A 22,146-nucleotide genomic window follows, 5' to 3' on the forward strand; every position below is an offset into this window, starting at 1 on the left:
AGCCCTGATGGTGACGAAATGCTTTGAAACCTGTTTTCTATTTTTTACTTACCCAACACAAAAATCCATTGATTTATTTGTAGCAGAGTGACTGATTTTGTTTGGAGTTCGAAGGAGCAATAATCTGCTATTCACCACAATTCACAGACATCTATATCCCACATATTATTCTGCTGTGATCCCGCAGCAGGAGTGATAGCAGAGGAATTTAAATCAAGGCACAGTCGAACTTGTGAATATGGTATAAATATTTGATCTGTCTGATCTGCTTATTCATCACTTGTTCTCTTCTTTTCTGTCTTTTCTACCTTGTCTCCTCTCTCCAGTGGGCTCCCAGGACAGTTTGCTGGAGATCACCTTCCGGTCTACAGTACCTCCGGTCATCTGTGACCCCACAACCCCTAAACCTGAGGTGTCGGCCCTCAACCTGCCTGCGCTGAGCGCCAATGACGGGACCAGCAATGCCTTCTCATCTTCCAATGGGACGGTTGGAAGCCCCCTAGGTAGGGACCAGTGTCTTCTCAAACTGGAGTGTTTCCGTTTCCTCCCGGGACCCCCGGGGCCTCTGCCTCCTCGACTTCCCTCGCCTCCCCCGCCACTCAAGGCAAACAGGCTAGAGATCAAAAGTCCTGAGGTCTCTGAGGGCACAGCAAAGTTGTTGACCCGTGACGTCAAATCTCTGGGCTGCCTGGACTTTTCCAGGTTTCGTGAGTCAGGTATCGCCTCAGAGTACGAGTCGAACACAGACGACAGCGATGACAGGGAAGATGAGGATGAGGGGGAAGACGAGGAGGAGGAGGAAATGGAGATCTTTGGCTGGGGAACGGACGAGGAGACGCTGAGGCTGCTCCATGTTCTCAACAGACAGGGAACTCCCGACTGTCTGGGAGATGAAATAGCGGTGTAACACATTAATCTGCTCCCCCCTGAAGAATCCTACTGTCGAGATGAAACACAAGAGCCTTTAACTGCTCTTGTCCTCTCACTTCAAACTACTCTGTAGGAATAACATGTAGCAGACGAACCTTTGTCACACATGCAGTCATATACAGAATAAGATCAGTTTGCTAAGATAACAGATAAAAACTCTCTAGATAACAGCCAGTCCACCTCCGATTTTTATTTGAACTTTTAATTGGGTATTGGCACAAAATATTAGATACTGGTGATATCAGCTTTAAGGTGCCTTCAGTTTGAACATAAAGTGAAAACGTCGAACGTCGAGTTATCGGGTAAGGCACAGTGTTGGCCAGTCACACACTTGCAGGTGCACATTCCTGGTGAATAATTTGTAACGTGAACACTATATTCCTACAATTTATTTTGCAGTCACAATAGATAAAATAGTCGCCACAGTGATGCTCCAGTCTATAGACTTTAACCTGTTACTCAAGCTGAACTTGAAAACGTGAGCTCGGTGCAGGGAACACAGGGTTGTTTGCAACTATTCAGATGGAAAAAGTGATGTGAAGTGGGTGTAAATTACAAAAAAAAAAACACAAGTGTCTCAGATGAAAAGGGATTTATTCTTTCTGTAACAAATGCTTTACTTTTAAGCAATTATTTAATTATGTCTTACTACTTCTGCAGTCCTGGATCAGGACTACAATTTAAGTTTGATATGAATCAACTTGAAACAGAATGTCACACTTACCTCGAAGCTATGCAGGTAAGACAGAGACAGCAGGAGCAAAAATGATATGTCTGTGGGCAAAATGTGAGAAACAGCAGGAGTTCTGAATCAGTTTTTGAATCAGTCAGACACAGAAGTCAGTACAAGCTTTTAAAGGACGTATGTCTGTAACCGCTCCACTGATTTTCTGGTTCCTGCCACTAAAACACGTTTGTCTATTTTCAGTCAGATTGGTGTGAATAAATAGGAGACAGTAGTTTGCTTCATGTTCAGCCTGACCTCACCTTAAGAACATTAGTATCACCATAAGTGCCCTCTTACCTGTCACATCTGTAATACAAGTCTCAAGAGGCAACTGTGTGATTCTAATCTCTAATCTTTATGCATAATCATACATATACTCTGATTCTTTAAAATCTGTTGCTTTACTTTACTTTCCTTTCTTTTCTTTTGCCTCTTTTTTTATTACATGCACAGATTTTTGTATTCTTATATAACACACACTCACTCACACACAAAATCTCCTACCAACTTTTGCGGAATTTCTGATGAATTTCACATCAGAAGATTTGGGAGATCTATTAAAAAAAAAAAAAAAAAAAAGAAATCAGGGAGTTTACCTTAAAAGTATCACTACAGGAGACTCTCTCCCTCACAACAGATTGGAAGTTCATAAAATGTCAGCCTGTGTGTGTGTGTGTGCTCGTCTTCATTCCGTAGATGTCAGGATTTGGCATAACATCAAAACCAAAAGTTAAACAAGCTCCTCTGGTTTAAAAAATGTACATACACAATATCTCCCTTAGGTTAGTTCAGGGGCAAGCTTTAAATTTGTCAGGATTGGGAGCATGGCTGTCAGTCACGCTGGCAGAAACAAGACGACAGGGTTTGGGACCGGAGAGACTGATGAGCTCTTGTCCTCGATGGAGTGAAAAGTGACTCTTCTGACAAGGGAAAATGAACAATTGAGCCAAATCCAGAGGGGAACTTTGTTGCCATCTCTATCTTTTGAGAGGGAAAGTCCTTTCTTGCTCTGTTCATAATGAATCAAAGACTATTTTTTGACAAAAGATCTGTGTCTGTACTCTGTGTACAAGCTTTGTTTTCTACGTCATCCTGTTGAACTGCTCCGTCCTTGACTTCTGCAGGCAACCCTCTTTTTTGTGTCCTCACAATTTGTTGACTTGGTAGTCAGAGCATGTTTGCACTCTTTTCACTTGTCCACACATTTCCCCGCTTTTTAATTTATGTAAAGCCAGGATTAGTTGGACCTCGAGGAACGCTGTTTGTTTCTTTTGTTCATTCCGTAAACAAAAACTCTTCCCTCGTGCCAGAACAGTGGCTCACAGATGACAGCCCAAAGTGGTTCCGTTTGTTTAAACCCGGCTCTGTGTATGGCGTCCAGACACAATACAGTATTAAAGTATTTATTTTGTTTCACGAGGATTTCTTTCTATGTGCGTAGCCCCAGTTTATCAGAACAGCAATCCTGTCAAACCGGTGCAGACGGTCCAGTATTTGGCAAAGGCAGGTGCTGCAGAGATTTAAGGGGGAATTGGGCCAATTCTCAATGTGCTCACTATCTTTTGCAGAGAGCTTTGGCCTGGTAGGATCAAGCCAATCTAGTGAGAGTCAAGTAAACTAACTCCCAGTAAGCCACTCACTTTCTGAAGGTCTTTGTGTGAGAGGATAACAGAGATTGTATCTCAGATGTTATTTCTCTGGAAATGTGTGCCAAGTCAGCCTCACAGGAGAGCTAACTAGAGCGTGCGTTACTCTGCGAAGTGGGTACAGGCCAACAGTTCTCAAAACTATTCAGACAAGGGGCCATGGATCAGCATTCAGTTCCAAGTATAGGTCTAAACGGGTGCAAATTCTGGGCCTGATCCAAAGATGGACCTGGAGAAAACCTGCCTGGATCCGATGTGAGAAAATTCATTTTCTGAATAAGAGACCCAGCCTGGAAGGCACCGCTGGAGAGCCACATACACACACACACACGATGACGCACCGTCTGATCGGAGCTGGTATCAAGTCCACTTGGATCCATGTAGACGTATTATCACATAGACCTGAGACCTGCTGTGATAAAATGGAGACCTGACCTGATCAGAATAGAGTGAATTGAATTGAAATTGAATTTTTTACCTGTTGATTTAAGGCTAAATTATATGCACAGTGTCTGCTGAAACAAGTATGGACAGGGAGACACAGATCAGATGTATGTGGGACCTCTGTGGAATGACATACATAGCACAAACATCTATGGCCGAACTCCAGCCATGGTTGTTGTGTTTCATGGTCAGCACTTTATAAGCCCTGAGAGCACCCTGTCATTACATTTTGTTTTCATTTAAATTGAAACTAAACTGAACATTTTTCAGAAATTACCTCAAACATGCTGAAAAATTCCCCGAACCCACACTGACAACCATTGCACTCTTAGCTTTCTTTCTTTCTTTCTTTCTTTGCTTTCTTTCTTTATTTCTTTCTCTGACTATCAACAAGAGCTTGTTTGCTTCCTTGAAGGGCTCGCTTTTCTTGTTTTTCTTGACAAGAAGAAAACAGATCAGACGTGAGTCAAAACCGGCAACAGAATGAAAGTGAAAACGTCCTCTCTCACACACTCTTCTCCACGTCTCTTTTGTCTCATCATCTCCTTTCTTCATGCTCTTTTGTCTGGTGTTTCTTTTCCTCTGATGTTTTTTTTTTTCCTTTTATAGATTTTAGCTGTGACATTAACACATAAAAGTTCTTCACTCTTTCCGAGTGCAAAATTTAAAGGCCCAGGTGTGTCAGACACCTGACCTCGCCATCACCATCAGGGCAAAAGATAAGAAAAGAGTTCACAGCTAGAAGATATTAGCAAACAGATGTTTCATCTCTAACTGGGACCTGTGGACTATAAAAATGGCATTTTTAAATCACGTTTCAGCAACTGATGCAATCAATTTCAGATAATGCGATAGCTTAGAATGTAATGAAAGAGCCCTTGACAGGCACAAAAGATATATTCAGACCTGTTGCAATAAATCGTCTGTTAAACACGTCTCCGCACTGATATTGCAATAATTTAAGAAGGTGACCCCATCTCATGATTCAATTATTGAATTTAATCAAAGAATGTATTACATTATCAGGTAAGAAATTACTTCAATATATCAGACTCAATCACATTTTTGATTTATGTAGAGTGAGGCTACCTGCAAGGCTGGAGACGAGGGTCTCAGGCTCATTGCTGGAGAACAGGCGTGATTGTACTGAGAATGTCAGTAAGTTATTGTGTTTTTAGTTACCTCTTGTGACCTAAACCCATTAATGTAATATACAAGCCTGTGTATTTTTTTTATAAGCCCAGAAATTCAGCAGTCATTGATCTTGAGTTGCCATCTCACTTGAGGCTGAGGAAGTTGGTGCCCATAACGACGCCTCCAACCCAACACACAGTGAAAAACACTGCAGCAACAAAAAAAAAAAAAAAAGTCTCAAATGTCACAGAAATGTCAAAAAAAATATTTTATCTTTAACTGTTTGCCTGTCTAAAATGAGTACTCTCTTAAACTTTTATTTATTTTATTTTATTTGTTTAATTATTCTACCCTCAGTTGGCAGTATTTTCCTCATCTTTCTATTGCTCCAAGGACATTACAATAACTGGAGAAATGCAACAAAACAATTCACATACAAACACAAACAGTTTTCTGTTTCTGCGCTGCCGGAGCCTTTTCTTTACTTGCATTCCTTAATTCTAAACCTTCTTTCTTATCTGTTCCCAGCCTGCTCTTGACACTGTTTTGTATTCTAGCCTCAGGGGTAAATAGTCTCTGTTTCTCTCTCTCCCCCTTCCCTTTCATATCATCTGTATTTTTCTCACATGTACCCAACCTAAACCTTATTCTCCTGTCATGTCTAGAACCCAGTCCTCCCTCTGACCTCTCCAAAATGTCAGATGTACTGTATTTCTAAACGGTCTCTTGTTGCTGATTTACCTGTTAGTGATTCATGCCGTGTGGTTGCAAAACTAAGTACAGCCCTTGGCCTTTTACCTTGACAGAGATGCTGGAGGTCAGTAATCCTGGTGTGAAGCACCCGTGGTGGAGAAAGAGTTATGAGGAGCAGCTTTTCAGAAAATGCTGACTAATATTAACCGTGGGTTTTAGGGGTTTGTAATGAGATCACACACTGAAGCAGAGAGGACGCTGCTTTATTTGGTGAGCGACTGGGTATTTGTGTGTTAGGTTCAGCAAAGTTTGAAAGTTTGAACTCATTCCCACATTTGTAAATTGTTATTGATTGGGCCTCTAATGAATTTATGGGATGCAGTCAAATACTGGCAAGAAGATAGTGTGTGTATTTGTACTTGTGTCAAGGTTATCCACCATACTCCTGTGTCAGCAGACAGCTTGAATAATTGTCTGACACTATAATGATCCCTTGTAGTTTGTATCATGCCTGTCATATTTGTAGTCCTGGGCTCTGTGGTAATGGCACACAAACTTTGTTCCTCTGGCTTAGAGAACTCATAGTTTTCTCATAGCTTGTCTTTCATCAGTCTCTCTGAAAGTTTTCTGTCCATATTTTAAGATAAATGGGCATCAACTGAACTAGAGAGGAAAAACACTTTTGAAGCTGTGCGTGATGCAACCATGCAGCCTCTAATTTCCAAAGCTTCTGGTGGCTTTTAGTTATTTTTTTCTCAGGTTGTTTGCTCAGCTGTAGTTTGGTTCATTTGGTCTGGATCAAGGGAAAAAAAAAATTAAACATTATACATCTTTTTTCTGGCCCACTTCCTGTTCACACCTGCTCTTTACAAACAAACCAAGAGCTGTCACGCAGCACTTTGCTGCTCAGTATTTGTGTATTTACTCCATGTTCCCTGTTGTTACAATGAGCTCACAGCGAATTCATTCATTTAGGGCAACTCAGCCTCATGAATAATGACAACATAGAGTACTGTAGTGGTATGGGAGGGACTGCAGCTACTCACTGCCAGAGAGCAGGGCATCAGCAGAGCACACTGCACTGTTAACTGCTTTTAAGTTTACGATTGATCAGGGAAAATCCCTGCGCACATCCCTGCTGACACGCACGTTACCATTATAGCATACTATATATATGTGCTGCTTATACACATCAGTTAATAGATTGCTTCCTTGGCAGTTGGCGGTCATTACCAGAGTTTGTTTGAATCCGATCAGGTCTGAGAGCACCCTGACTGTGGGTTTTGGGTGTGTACTTTGGTATCAGACACTATCGTTTAAACTGCTGAATTGCTGAGTCTGGTTTGATCTTAAAACTTTATCTCTGTCTGAGTTTGTCTGTCTCACACTCTGTGGTTTCCTCCTTCCTCTCATCATTAATTAATTGCCCGGTGAGGCTTGTCGTTTCCATCCCAAAGCCAAATTGTCAGCAAGACCGACCAAGTGGAGCATTATTTGGTGACTAGTATCAGTTTCCCCATCACAGGCATGTGTTGTTTGAAACTCTGGTTAACTACTGGGCCAGCAGGGGAGCAGCACGGATCAATACGTGCCTTTACAAGCTCAGTCTGTCACCTGCAGGGACACACATAAATACTGAGAATATTTCTGCTGGCTGGCTGTGACATGTACTGTTTAATCTACACGGAGTAGAACAGTGAAACTTTTGGGTGTAAATGTGGGTGTAATGTTTAGGTGCCCAAGTAATTTCTTCACGTTCAAATACTTTTGTCAGTGTAGTGTAAACTGGGACTGCACTATGTATCTGAGGTTACCTGAGGTTACCTGTAAGTGTCAGTAGTCACAGATAAAGTGTGTCAGATGTTCATGTTCATTGTCCATTCCAACTATATATTAGAAACAGTATCGTTAAAATAAAATTGGGTTTCTTCAGGACGAGGCTGTAAAAGCTGACAAAACATAAAGAAAAAAAATGTGGGGGCTTCAGAAAACCTCAATATAATAAATGTGTGTCAGTTTCAGATACTGACACACATTTATTATGTTTGGTTCTTTTATTGTTTACGTTCAGGGTCTTTGTGTACGCACCACACACACACACAAAGAGCCACAGAGTATTAACTAAGTGTGCCCCGAGCTTGTGAGGAGTCGACTGAGATTGTTTTGTTAGTGTGAAGCAGAGCTGATAGACACATGTGAGTTAGTGGGTCACGTATAAACAAACAATCACAACAGACCATCACAGAGCTGCCATTAATGACCACGTCTGCACTGGAGGAGTGGAGGGAGTAAAGGACTTTAAAACCCGAGCAATTAATCCTCCTGACCTCAACATTAAGGGCCCGAGTCGAGCAGGACTCACGGGCCACACAGACAACATCCACAGAGAGGATATGACAAGTGTATCTGCTCTTTAGACTGCTCTGACAGTTTGATTTCTCTGTGTGTGCATTAGCATCTGGATCATCACACATCAGACTTTTATTTATGAGCTTAAGTGCAGATAGGTCCAGACACAGTTAATTGATTAATCAACAATAAACAGACAAGTAAATATTTTTATAATCATGCGATTAAAAGTTGTAACTGGGTGCTGCCCTTTGCAGAATTACATTCACCATACCTGACCCCATTTTCCCACTGGATTTGAACTGGCAACCTTCCACTCTCATCTCTAACCTCTTGGCTGCCACCGTACAGATTAGTTGTCCTTGTGGGGGCGTTTTCCTTGCATTTGCCTCACCATTCACTGAAATATGCACAGACATTTGGAGGCAGCGGGGACTTGAGCAAAGCCGCGTTCATGTTCTGACTAGATTTCTGCTGCGCGTTGACATCTGGATGTGGTGGCAATCTGCTTTGAAGTTCCCATGATGCAGAGCTGGAAGCCATGCTGAGCGGCAGCTTGGCGTGGTCCATAATCTGGAACATGTGGAGCTCCAGATGTAAAGGGCTAAAAGAGCAAAACTGATCTTGAATCGCAGCTCTGCTGAAGGCCTGTCTCAGTCGCATCTCCGTCAGCCCATCTGTCTTGTCCCGTTTCATCCCTTGTTCTGCAGCTTCCTTTGTGTTTCTTCACATATTGGCTGACAAAAAAAAAAAAAAGCTGACAAATGTAACACGCACACATGCTGAATTTAAAACAGAGGTGAACGTCGGCATCAGACTCAAAGAAAGCTTGAGCTCCCACTGAGGCACATGGGAGCTGAAGGCGAAAGACAAGAGACACCTTTGATCATCTTTAGCTTTTAGTCATTAATATTTAAACTTTTTTAGTGTTTGATGTGTCATGTTAAGACCTAAAATAAGGCAAACTAAGACACGTAGAAGCCCCCCCTCTGTTCACATTGTCTTGTTAAGAATAAACTCAGATTCCCAAATACTGTTGAACACACAATAGCAACACAGTTTGTCTGGGTTGTGAGGCCCATCGTGCCTCTGATTAACTGCCTCACTGCTTGTCCACATGTTTTTTTGTGTACTGTGACTGTTTTCCACAGTTTGGGCAAGGCCCCTTATTTCCAGTGAAGGGAAATCTGAATCTTAATTCTAATTCAACTAAATCCAACATCTAATCCTAAAATCATTTATTTGAAAACCCAGGGCTGGCGACACGATTTCACTTTTCAGAGATTTTTGGACAAGGAAGGAAGCTCAAGGCCAGAAGCACACAGACACAAAGAGAATCAGAGAGGGAGAGAGAGGCAGAGAAACATTGTTCTCCCACTGCCTCATTTCCCGTGCCGTTTCATTCATAGCTACACTCGTACTTTTGTCTCTCAGACGCTCACACGCTCTCCAGGGAGCTGTGGGGTCACACAGATAGTAATATGGCAAATGGCTGAATGAATTATTGATCTGATGACTTTGATACGGAGGAGACTGAAGGCACCCAAACATGTCTGCTACAACCTGCAGTCTGCCCTCATTATGCCATCCTATTTTTTGTCTCCTATCTCTTTGTCTCAGTTTATCCTGTCGGTGGCCAGTAAAATCTAAATATTAGATCACATTGCTTTTATTATCTTTGTAGATTAACAGTGTTGCTTTCATGATTTAAAAAAGCTTTCATGAGTACTACAGGCATTTTATTTTGGCGGCACAGTCACCATATAGTTTTAAGACCACAATGTCTGTAGCTCAGCTGCGGTGTTTGATGTATTTCAACAAATAATTTGTGATGATGAAGTTTTGTAATTTACTGCCTTGGCTTCGTCCAGTTTGATCAGTAATTTCCCAGAATGTTTATGACCAAGTGCCAGTAAATGGAGTGAAGTCATTCCATGTGGCTGTGGTTTCTCCATGCATGTAGAGGGTAAACATAATATTACCGTAATACTGTGCTGAGATGAAGAGAGCAAGCTCTCCCTCAGCTGAGAAACACTTACATTTGCTCCCTTTAATTAGAGCGAAACGTGCTGTGTCTGCATTGCAGTGTGGTTTGTTGGGGCTGCAGTAAGAACAGAAGTTGGTGTAGTATCTCACCATCTTTCATGATGGGTTTCTCCCTATGCATCATTATTTTGAAAGACAGCGGAACGCAGGGGAATCTGACTGACTGGCTTTATTATAGCTGCACTGGAAATGTGTAGACAGAAATGTGTAGGTCAGGAAAATGCAAACACTGCATAAAAAGTTGATTCTAAAAGTTAAAATATTTAAGGTTCTTTCTAAAAAGTTTGAGGGTGGATTTTCTCTTCGGCTTTTTAGCTACGCCAGCATTGTGGCTCTGGTCATGGTCAGTCGATTGGTCCAGACTGAAATATCTCAACTCCATGTTGGATGGATTACCATGAGATTTGGTGCAGATATTCATGTTGCCCTTCAGGTGCATTATTATCAGCCGCTGTGCTTGAGTACAGCCTCACAGAGCAGCTAGCATCTCTGTAAACTCTTAGCCCCGTAAATTTATAACTAGCTTTCGGTAATACCGATCGTTTTGTGTTCACGTGATTATAGGTTTACCAGCCTTTGGTAAACGCAGGGTGCTCAGGTTCTGCGTGGTCTGGAGTTGTTGGCTTTGGTTTGGTTGGACTCTGGAAGTTCCACATATACAGTAATAAATTCATCCCGCCTGCATTTTTTCAACAAACAAGTTTGTGACAATGAATCAAAAGAATGTTCTTTTCCACATTCTGCTCAGTCCTCGTCTGACCTGTATGACTACCCTGTTCTCTATTCGTCCATTCAGAGGACACTCTAATGCCGGTGTCTATGCTTGTACCATTGAGAGACACTTGAGTCAGGTACAAGGATACTCTGGCTGCTCTTAAAGAGTTTGTGGAGAATAACATCATAATTAAATCTAAGTTTTAGAAACAGTGGGAGATTTCCAGTCTATTTTTTGGAGCTGAATAAGGTAACGGACACAAGTGCCATATGTGGGCCAGCTGGACACAGTACATCATCAGATCTGTGTGTTAACCTCAGGTTCATTAGGTCCCCCTTTTCTTAGGTTTGCTAAGGTTTGCATCTGTGATATGGACTTAAATCAGTCACTCAGCTCTGGCATCCAAAGTGAAAATGCTCTGTACTGGAAATGTATGAAGTATTCTCCTTGACCAAACACATAAGTGAAGGTGGTTCCCATTTATTATTCCTTGGCTACTACATGTAGCACACAAAATATTTCACAAAGAAAGTCTGGGTTGTGCTGCAGTAATTCCTCTTCCATTGAACAGTCAGAGCGGGTCGGCTCCCCCCATCTCGAGTTCCCACCCTGTTTACAGAAATGTTTTGTTTTCAGTGGAGATGATGTGGGATTATTCATGGCATGGTCTAAATTCTACCGCAGAGCTTTGTTGGTATTAGAATTAGGGATGCAGTTGTGGAGAGTTTTAGCTTTTCAGAGTCAAAGTTTCATTAGTATTAGTTTCACTTGGCAGTTTTGGTGCCACGTAGGGTAAATGCTGTTCCTGCCAATAAAACAATCCCAGAGGGGAAAACAGGGGCACCTTATGTGCCGAGGGTAGAGGAGGAAAAGGAAGAGAAAGAAGAAGTGGAGGAGGAGGAGAAGACAGGTCGGTTTTGTTAATGTGGCTTCTGTTTTCCCCTGAGACCGAGGGTCAGGCTGGGAGGCTCAGCCTGTCACTGTGAGACAGATGCTGAGTGATGTTTTTGGGGATGGAATTCAAAGTTTGCTGCCCTGCTCTGTTTACAATTAGGTGGGACCTGTTTAAGAAGAGAAGGGCAAGTCAGCAGTGACACAAGAGGAAGAGAGGTCAGCTTTGTAGCCTCAGTCATTTGCACAGTTCACACTTTTTTGCTTTGCTGTCAGTTCCTTCTGATTCACCAATGAGAGTAGGAGCGAAAGTAGCAAAGCAAATTTAGCTAATTAGATTAGAGAAACCTGACATAATGTCCTGGGGGGGATCAGGCTGCAGAAGAGGTTGCAGATAAGATGGAGACAGAGATTATTGAAGATACAACAAATGAAAGCAGCTGAATACTAACACTGAAACAGCAAATAAATAATTCCAAATAGTTTTTATTGTTTTCAGTTAAAGTTTTATATATTTTATATAGCTGCTTCTTTTTTATTGATGTTTTAATGATTTTTTTCCTGGAAGAAAAAAAAACACAGATGCAGTCGATGCTGCTCTTTTTAACCATAGCCATGATCTTTCTCTAACTTTTTTTGAGTAGTTCCAGGTGCTTAAACTGAGCTAGACCGTAAAGTTAGAATCTTTGACACCACATCTTTTCTGAATTAAACAGTTGACTTGTGACAATTGAAAGTGCTTCAGTTTAAGTAAAGCTACAGCAAATTATTTAAAAAAGAACTCAAATTTACAATGTAAACAGATATACAAACTGAAGCACTGACTCTGCAGTGTCCTGCAGTAACAGAAAGTCCTGGCTGTTACATTCGATCCTCCATAAAATTGGCAGTAAAATCCAGACAGTAGTAGAAGATGAGCAAAAGCAGAGTGAAAGGCATCATGTCAGTCAGAGTTTAGTCAGATAAATCAGAATCTCCTGTCCAGTGTACGGTGCCTCATGAGTCTGAGAAGACACACCCGCACCAGAGCCCACCCACTTTAATTATTCAGGTTGTAATGAACCCAGGTTAAAGATTGATGAGCGGCTCTTACCTTTTGTCTGTGCAAGTGTTTGTGTGTGTGTGTGTGTCTGTCTGTCTGTGTGTATCTGTCTGTCTGTGTGTGTGTGTGTATCTGTCTGTCTGTGTGTGTGTGTGTATCTGTCTGTGTGTGTGTGTGTGTGTGTGTGTGTGTGTGTGTGTGTGTGTGTGTGTGTGTGTGTGTGTGTGTGTGTGTGTGTGTGTGTTACAGAAAGAGGGAGCTATTTTTCTTCCCTGCCTTCAAATCACAGACATGATAGGCCTCACTCACTTTAATACTTTCCCTCGCTCACACATCAAGACACACTTGTGTATCTTAATGTAGCCTAGTGAGGAGCTCTAATTTAATACGGTGGTGATAATGACCCCGTCTGGCCTCAGGATTAGTGTGTTTGTGCATTCAAGTGAGAGTGTTTCAGGTCACTCATCCTCTCAGCCTGACGCTCGTCTCTCACATGTTCTGTTCACACATCAGCTCAGTCTGATGCAGCTTTGTCCCGATGTGTTGCACCACCACATCATCGCACTCACTCATCTTTGTGGAAGAACCAGGTGAAACATTAATAAGTAAAAAGTCAAAACTACAATATTGAATTATTGTCATGATAACAAAATTACAAATTGCTCTTCGTGGTACAAACATTCTGTGGTTATCTGTTGTTATTACTTTGGCAGATCAGCGGCAGAAACAGAGTCTTCTCAGAAGTTCTCTCCACCTTTTGCCTCAGTGTTTGAAAGCAGAAGCATCACTTCACCACCCAGACTGAGGACTCTGTTTAATAAGGCTGGAACGTGCATTTCCAGGCATCACGTAGTCGAATGTGTACAGGCGTCATTCAGAGGTGTTTAGATGCACACATACTGTGCATCTGTATAAACTACTGGAACATTTTTTGTGCACTTCTTTGAACCTGGCGTAAACCTGCAAACAGGTTGGAAGAAACCTTTGCAGAAGAATAATTCTAGTTTTAGTCTTAATTTATCCTCGAATCATTTTGTCATAAAAGTAGATTAAGCATCAAGAAATTGACCCTTGATTCCTGTGTTTTTCTCATTGTCTTTTTAAACATTTTGCCTTGCAATTGAATGAGCAGTTTCAACTCAAGGTCCACTTACTCTGGAGCCTTTGACCAAACTCATCAGGAGAGTAGTTTGCTCAACTGCCAGTGGGACTGTAGACAATGGGACTGTAGGAATCTGAACTTTCCATTGTGCTGAGCTCCTCTAGGACTGTTCTTCTATGTTGAGCTCAACAGTTCAGTTGGAAACAGCAGCTATCAGTCTTAACTCATGGGCTACTTACTCACTTCTTCTAGACATTCTGACCATTTTGCATGGTCCTCATCAGCAAATTGAGTTTTGAAACTCAAATTAATGGGGAGCTAGGGTTGAATTAAACTCTGCGTGTCTGCATGTATACAGGGCTCTGTGTGTGTGTGTGTGTGTGTGTGTGTGTGTGTGTGTGTGTGTGTGTGTGTGTGTGTGTGTGTGTGTGTGTGTGTGTGTATGTGTGTGTGTGTGTGTCTGTGTCTGTGTCTTTGTCTTTGTCTTTGTCTGTGTCTGTGTGCATGTGTGCGTGCTCAGTCCCAGCGACAGTAGTGTGTTTCCCTCAGCTAAGAACAAAGCTATGAGTTTGATCGGCGATGCCAAAGCGAGCACAGCTAATTACAGCCTCACGCTGGCTGCCTGGCAGAGTCGAGCCGGAGTCACACAGTGACGGTGGGAGCCGACTTTGCCATTCACCAGTTCCAGGAGAAAATTGAAAATTATAACCATAATTACATCATGATTCATAATTACTCCCTTTTTTTTAAGATGGAGGATCTCTCTGAAAAATGAGCCTGTCATGAAAATCATGGTGTGGAGAAAAAAAAAAATGTGTGAGCAGCTGAAGTGTCGATGCACAGTTTGTCAGGAGTAATCCCACGTTCATTAAACACTAGACTGAGTGTGTGTATAACTACTGTAACAGTGAGCGATTAATCATGGTGCCATAGATACAGAGCGTGCAGGGACATTTAGTTTGTTTAATAGTGAAAGTGGCTGTAGATAATATTCAGTAAACTGAGATATTAATTTACTTGTCAACCCCCCACCCACCCCACCTTTTGTTTTTTTGCTGAGGGTTAAATAGCGATAGGAACCATAAAACTCAAAAACAGTCTCATTGAATTCTCCCTTACACTTGAACTACTTTTATTTTCTCATATTTTAGAGCACAAAATAACCTAACATCTTCACAGTCAGAGTTTTCTCTGGACTCTTGTTGTTCTCTGGAGTTATCACTTCTTCAAGCACACAGACTAAACTATAATTGTACTGTAGGATTAACATGAATTTTCCTTCTGGGGCAGATTTTCCCATTTTGGTAGTGTTGCAGAAGATTGCGTTATCATTTCAGTTGATTCAGCCCGGCTGCCCACTGCCAGTACATGAGTGGGAGCGAGAGCTCTCTCCTTCAGTTTTGTTGATCGTTTTGTTTCGTGTCCAATAAATGTCTCGTTTCACTGCTCTGCGTCTCGTCTCGCTCTCGTTCCGCGAGGTTGGGAAGTGACTTATTACATGTGGTGAAATTATTGAAATTTAACAACAAATCACAAGAGGGTGTGAGGGGATTACACATTGAATTACACACTGAAAAGTAGCCTTCCCAACTCTGCTTTCATAACAGCATGCACACGTTGTGTATCTGTTTCTGTTTCTAATGTGGCTGTTGTTTGACTAATGCCATTAATCCACAGCAGCTCCCGAAGGAAGAAAGAAAAAGAAAATCCTCATTTCAGTGTTAATGAACGATAATTATTACAGATGGAATCCTTCAGGCTTGTTTGTAATTAAAAGACAATATAACAGACACGCACGCATGCACACACACACTAATCTGCCACTGGTACATAGCCCTCCTGAATTAAACAAACAGGCTGCAGGAGTTCTCTGAAGTGAAAGCCTCCTTTGCTTTTATATACTCAATTATATTAGAGCTTTTTTTTTTCCAGAAAATTATTCCCACCTCACCGTAATCTTAACCTCTGTGTCAATACTCCAGTACAGAGGTTTTCAAACTGTGGGGTGCACATCTCCATGAGGGTGCAGGAAAGTTGAAGAGGGGGGGGCATAGAAGAAGAGACCTGAGGCAAAGATGCTGTGCAGAAAGTTAGTTATTGTTGTTTGACCAACTCACTTTATTCCTTCTTTTGTGAAGCTGGGTGTAGCTGTCCTGTGTGTGTTTAGTTTGCCTGTTGGCATTTGTAACTGTGCTTCATTTTGTCATTTTTTTAAACACACTGCACACACAGAACATGGGTAGAGTTTGTGTATAGAATGATTCTGGGACACAGCGCTGCTTTATTTAATTTAACAGCCTTTCATTAGGTTAAAACTTGATTTCGTTCATAATAATTACCTGGTTTAAAACTGCATGTGTGACCGTAATTTGTGTGTGCACAAATAGTGAACAGTCACAGAAACTGTCCCACCTCCACTAATTGGTAAGACACAGATTAACTGTTTGCCCAAATGAAATTCTCGCTTGTGAGATACAGACAATTGTGGGAAATCTCAGCACGGAAAGTGACAAATTGAACAAAGCGTGTTTTAAACAGCGGAGAATGAGCTTTCTGTCAGGAGGAAACGGGGCTCACGAATATTAGATCTTTCAATTTCTGGGTGTTGAAACAGCAGTATGATGATTCAACCTGCTGAGAGAGAGAGAGAGAGAAAGGTTCAGGGTGTTCACCTGGTATTATGATAGACTGAAGAGCTTCATCTGTATATGGAAACACATATTGCTGATTTCCCTGTGTTTGTTCATTCCTCTGCATGTTGTTTCTCTTTTATAGAGAGAATAGGTGCAAAGAGATGTTGTTGAATGCTTTTGCTCTTTACATGTGACATTTGCACCAGTTTTGATTCCTTAACTTATTTCCAGGCAACTTCCTAAAGCTTTTTACATTTAATCCTTCTCCAGGTGTGTGAGCTATTGTCTACTACACCAAATGCAGCAGTTACCTTTGCCGTTGCATTTGACCTTGTTTGTCATTTCAATATGCAACCAGGGAGATGACAGCTGTGCACAGTGTAACCTGAAAACAACCCGTAATGAACGAGAAGCTCAGTCTCCATCTCCTTCACATGTCAACATTCGTGCATGCAAAACCTTCTTGATCTTTTTTACGTGTCTTCTTCGCAGAGGGATAATTGTCTGCGCCTTCTTTTGTGTCAAACTCAAACTCCTACATGACTGCACACAGCAGTAAACGGAACATATTGCTGTTGGATATATATGCTTTCTCTTCTCTATTCTTCTTCTCTGCTTTCTTTTTCATCTTTCCTTAATTCCTCAACTATGACAAGCACCATAGGCCACTGTTACAGAGAATATGTCTCATTTTCAATCTCAGAGTCACTCACCCACCCACATTCCCCCTTCACTGTGTTACACTTTGTTTTGTTTAACAAATTTCTCAATACTGTCCTTCTACCCAGTACAGGCTGATGACAGCCTCTGCCACAGTTTGCCCTGGCACTGTGCTGTGCTCCACACTTGGCAGTGACCACCTCTCATACAGCTGATAATTTGTAGACAGACTTTAAATCAGCTCCCTGAATGCACAAGACTCCGGCAGGGTCAGCAATCTTATCCCAGATAGAAGCACAGAAAACACTGAAATGTAGCATTTGGAATTAATTTCACTTGCAATGAAAGAAATAACAACGTAATATAACCTCAGTCACTCAAACAAATCTTCCTTCTGTGTAATTGGTCTGTTGTTTTGGATTTCACTGAAGGTATGTTTCTGTCGTCAGCTCTTTGCCCTGCAACTCACTTTAGCTGGAATAAACTGGCCTCTGGTCCCAGTGGACATATACTGCCATTAGCTTACAGCAACTGTATTCAACAGCCTTTGAGCTGTTGTTGCCAAAGAGCAACGAGTTTCAGAGCTGGCTCTGGGACAGTCCAGCCGAGACGTGGTCATAAATAGTGATTATAAATCACATGTGTGTGTGTAAATGAGCCAGACCCAGACACCTGGGCTCATTTACAAACTGCAGGTTTCACCTTTTCAGCAGCATGACTTTCTAGATCTGTTGAGAAAAAAAAAACCTGTAAAATATTAAACATGTTTTGAATTGTACATTTTACAAAGCACAGCATGTTACAAAAACATCTTGCCTCTCTCTGCCCTTCACAAAGCCCTCTGCAGGGCTTACTGCATTACGAGTCCATCCATTACCTCTCCATTAGGAGTTAAAGTGGGAGGAATACGTGGCCTCACTGTCTGGTGGGATCAATGAGGATATTTTTATAGCCCTGTGCAATGTGACACTATCGATCCTGAGATCACTTGATGACCTTGGCATACGGTCAGTATACTTGAATGACCTTGGCCAGAACAAAGACTCGAAACATGTAAATTAGGAATCTTTTTAAATCATGGCTCTGAATGGGCAAGGGTAAACTGATGTAGGCTTTATGCTGTCCAAAATGAGTTCTCCTTATCAGAGCTATACAGTTAGTCACTTCACCTCCCTGCTGTAGTAATTGATCTGTGATTTGATGACTTCTTTATGCTGTAAAGTAAATGTATATCTTTCTCTGGGTTCTTCTCTTATCTCTGTCTCCTTGAAGTTCCTCTAAATGGACTCTGTATCACGTTGATTCATAACACTGGATCACATTTCCTCTGGCGTCTGGCTAATGTTCTTTTGTAGATTTCTTGATTGGGACAGTAAGTGAAATACTCGTATGCAGAGTGAAGTCAAGGTTACCTTTTTTTTTTTTTTTTAATCCTCCACTTGATTCCAAATGGTGATATTTTCTCTCCGTGTATCTGAGCAAGGCAGTGGACCATTCAAATATGTCCATGAATCATGAATCAGCTTCATTTTTGTGACAAAGCAAAAACAGCAGTTCAATAATCTGCTTCTTTAGAGGTAAAATGATCTAAAATCTGATTCTCCTATGTCTCATTAAATGCCTTCCGAGAAACATTTCTCTCCAAGAGGTAAGAACTTCTGTCTTAAGTGGACTGAGAACCACCTGAGCTCCCTTTTATGTTTTGCTGTTTCTGATCCTGCATTTTGATCCTTTTCTGCTTCGTTTTCATTGGTTTGTGTGCATGTGCCACTGTAGTTGCTTTACATTTTGGTTTACTTATTAATGTGTAATATACAGTGTTACTGCTCTGCCATCTGGAACCCATATGTTCTGTGCATTCTCATGATGATCCCTTTGAATCTTTTCCTGATGATGCAACATCCGACACTTTATTCATGCATCCATTCATTATCTGCCTGCGTTTTCTTACTCACTCTCCTGTCATTTTCCAGCCTGCCACGCCCTCTCTCTCTCTCTCTGCTGTAACCCCGGCTTTCCTGCCTTTCACCCACCTGACTCTTCCCTGCCCACCCACACACCTGTTCCCAGTTCCCTGATCAGCTCTTAGTTGTACCAGTCCACTTCCACTCACCCCCTTCCATATTGTCTGTGTGCTGCCCACGCCTTTACTTTGCTTATTTTTAGCCCTTGGCTGCTTCTCCCTGCTGAGCCTTAACAAAGGTGAACTGTTTTGAACTTTTGTCGGTGTCCTTAGGCTCAAAAGGAGGCCTTAAAAAGTTTGTAGTTTACTTCTTAGTCAGCTTGGATTCACAGCAGTTACAGTGGACTCAAACTTTTCAGCGTAATGCACTTCCCAGCTGTTGCTCCAAATGTTTAGTTTGTTCCAAACAATCATTGTTTTGCCTGAGATTGCTAAATATGCTATATCCAGCAGAGTTTCAGAGCTATAACAGGTGTTAGGACAGCATATTTTTAGAACAACGTATTTAGCAATGCTGTGGAGAAAAAGAGTAACTGGAACATGCTGAAGATACAGCGTTCTTGCAGTGGAAGATTCCTTTCATTTCTCTTCAAGAGCTGAGCAAAATCAGCTGGGCAAACATCTCATTGGTGTTGTCTAATTCTTGAAGGGTCTGCAGCTTTGCAGCCAAAGATGCATCCACACCTTCTGTTATATCCTGCTGTGTATTTACCTATTTATCTTTCTGCCCCCATCTTCTCTCTTTTCCCCAGTTGATCAAAGTATGTTTGAGAACTCCATTGCCCAGCAGCAGAGTCCACAGATTTCCAGGCCAGGTCAGCCCTCGGCCCGACGCTCACTAGCATCAGCTAATCCTAATCTGGGCTCCAGCGCCATTGATTCTCCATCCTCCGGAGGCCAACAGAGGCTGAAAAATGCTTTTAACCTGGGCAAGGCTGTCGGGGCAAAGGTTAGTATGACACAAACAGAATGTTCTTTATCCCTTTAACCTCTATTAAAAAGAATGTAGTTAGAAAACATAAATTATGTTATTGTCACATTAACTGCACTGATAAATATCTGACTGAGAAGTCACCACATAACTTAAGTCTGCCTTCCTTCCTTCCTTCCAGGTCAATGACTTGTTAAGGCGAAAGGAGCCCAGCCACCACGGAGACATCGGCGTGACTGAGGTCAACAAAAACGTTGGTGCCGTGTGGAGCTGCATGGACCAACTCAACCACACTACTGCCAACAGGTAGGAGGAAAGTGATTCAAACATGGCCATAGGATGAATATGTGAAAATCACAAAACGTTCCAAGGCTGCATATTCAACTTAATGATAGAAACTCTGAAAGACATTATCTCATTGTAGGCAAAAATATTAAATTACCTCTGCTGAAAGAAATGTCTGTCACAGTAAATTAGGCATTGGGTCAGAAAAGGTGAATTATTTAACATTTTTCCTGTGAAGTGCGGTTTTGAATTAGTGATGACACATCAAAGGCGCCCGTGAGACGTCTGAAACAGAATAAAACTGAACTTTTCAACTTCTTATACAGTCAAAATGGAAATGACTTTTAATTTTGTATTCATTACTTTGGGGGGGGGGGTGATATCTCAAATATACTCAATGTATTGCAGCTTGTTCTAAGTGGGATGTAGTAAACGACTACACTGAAGACAAACGGTCACAATTTTTTAAGCCACTGAGACTCACTTTGGTGTTTTGCTTCTCTCTCTCTCACAGACAAAAAGAAAAACAAAAGCTCACATAAATACGTAACGCACACTCACCCTCCCATCCACCCTACTCTCCTGTGTGTGTGTGTGACGTACTTAGGTGAGACATTTCTTACTGTATATGGAGGGAACAGGGAAAGAGCCTGGAGAGAAGCATTTAAACACCAAAGTGAGTTTATATGTGTTGAGCTAAAAAATTGGTTCAGAATAGAAACAGCACTGAATCCGTCACCTGGCAGTGGTTTGTGTATCACAAGGAAGATGCTGAACAAACAACAGTTATCTGAATTTGAGAGCAGTCACGCGAGTATGAGGATTCTGATCGTCCCTGCAGCGCCTGTCTACATAAGATCATAAAACATTAAAACTCTGAGAAAGACATTTTAAAAGAAAATAAAGTGCACATTTTGTGTAGGATGTATGTGGCAACTGGTCCCTTTAGTATAATGAAAAATTTTTATATAGTGTGTGAACCACAGAGGCAGAGGTCCAGGTGTCGCTATGGCAAACTCTCCTCTTTTAAGATTCATTAAACTTGTGATTAACACAGCTGCTTCTAGATGTTTGTCTCTTCCACTGATTTCACATTTTAATGTTCACATTGCTGAAAAACCTGTTAAATAACACACACACACACACTCACACACAAACAACCAGCACACACACTCCTGTGATGTGGCTGTTATTGTTCAGCAGAGTGGCCTGATTATAAAGTGTTAAACTGGGAATTTATGAGCTATGAGATATACTGTATGTCATGTATTGTGATATATCCTAAAAAAATATCGCAGTATTATTTATAGGCAGTGTCACCCGGCTCTACACACACACACACACAAACACACACGCGTGTACCTTTCAGGTTGTTTCTGTGTGTCGGAGTGTGTCTCCACCTGAAGCTCAGTTGAGCAAAAGTAATTTTTCAGCAGCTCTGCTCTCACTTGTCTCCATTGACTGGGCTGTGAATATATTTAGTTTAATTGACCAGTGATGATCTGTAAAGTTTTAAAGTGCTTTTTTTTTTTTTTTTTTTACTGACTCCTCATAGTTGAAACATGAAGGCATGAGATGAGGTGAGAGGTGGAATCAAGACCAAAATGTTCAGCCGTTTCCTTTCAGTTTGCCCGTGGAAATAAAAAGAGCATGACCTCTTTATTCATGATTTATCTGATTAGGTTTTTGTATTTAGGTTGTTGGTGACGTTCTCTAGAGACACATCAGCCTACACGTTCTAAATATTTCTAGTTTTCAATCCCTTGATTTTTTTTTTAAAAAAAGAAGGTATCTGTGCTCTTTATATTCTCACCGCAGTATTTACTGAACTAAATTGTCCTTGTGTGTGTTCCTGTCAGCTCCAGTAAAAGATCATGCAGCGGTAATAACAAGTTCTTTTTTTTTATCACCATGGGAAATAGATACCATGGTAATTTTCTGTCACTGTAGTGAAC

At 41.5% G+C, this 22,146-nt stretch overlaps 1 protein-coding gene across 4 annotated transcripts in view; it reads left to right on the plus strand.

Annotated features, from left to right (window-relative positions):
- The window catches only part of nos1apa (nitric oxide synthase 1 (neuronal) adaptor protein a), a 155,453-nt gene that overhangs the window by 124,190 nt on the left and 9,117 nt on the right, over positions 1 to 22,146 (plus strand). For 3 of the 4 annotated variants that reach the window (XM_041040269.1, XM_041040268.1, XM_041040270.1), the window contains 3 exons: positions 327 to 503; positions 19,728 to 19,924; positions 20,088 to 20,212. In XM_041040269.1, coding sequence (XP_040896203.1) covers positions 327 to 503; positions 19,728 to 19,924; positions 20,088 to 20,212 — 499 coding nt within the window. Of the gene's footprint in view, positions 1 to 326; positions 1,435 to 19,727; positions 19,925 to 20,087; positions 20,213 to 22,146 lie in introns of those variants that run through there. The other variant, XM_041040271.1, reaches the window with a different exon arrangement.

The sequence above is a fragment of the Toxotes jaculatrix genome, chromosome 6, assembly GCF_017976425.1.
Source record: "Toxotes jaculatrix isolate fToxJac2 chromosome 6, fToxJac2.pri, whole genome shotgun sequence".
NCBI lineage: Eukaryota > Metazoa > Chordata > Actinopteri > Toxotidae > Toxotes > Toxotes jaculatrix.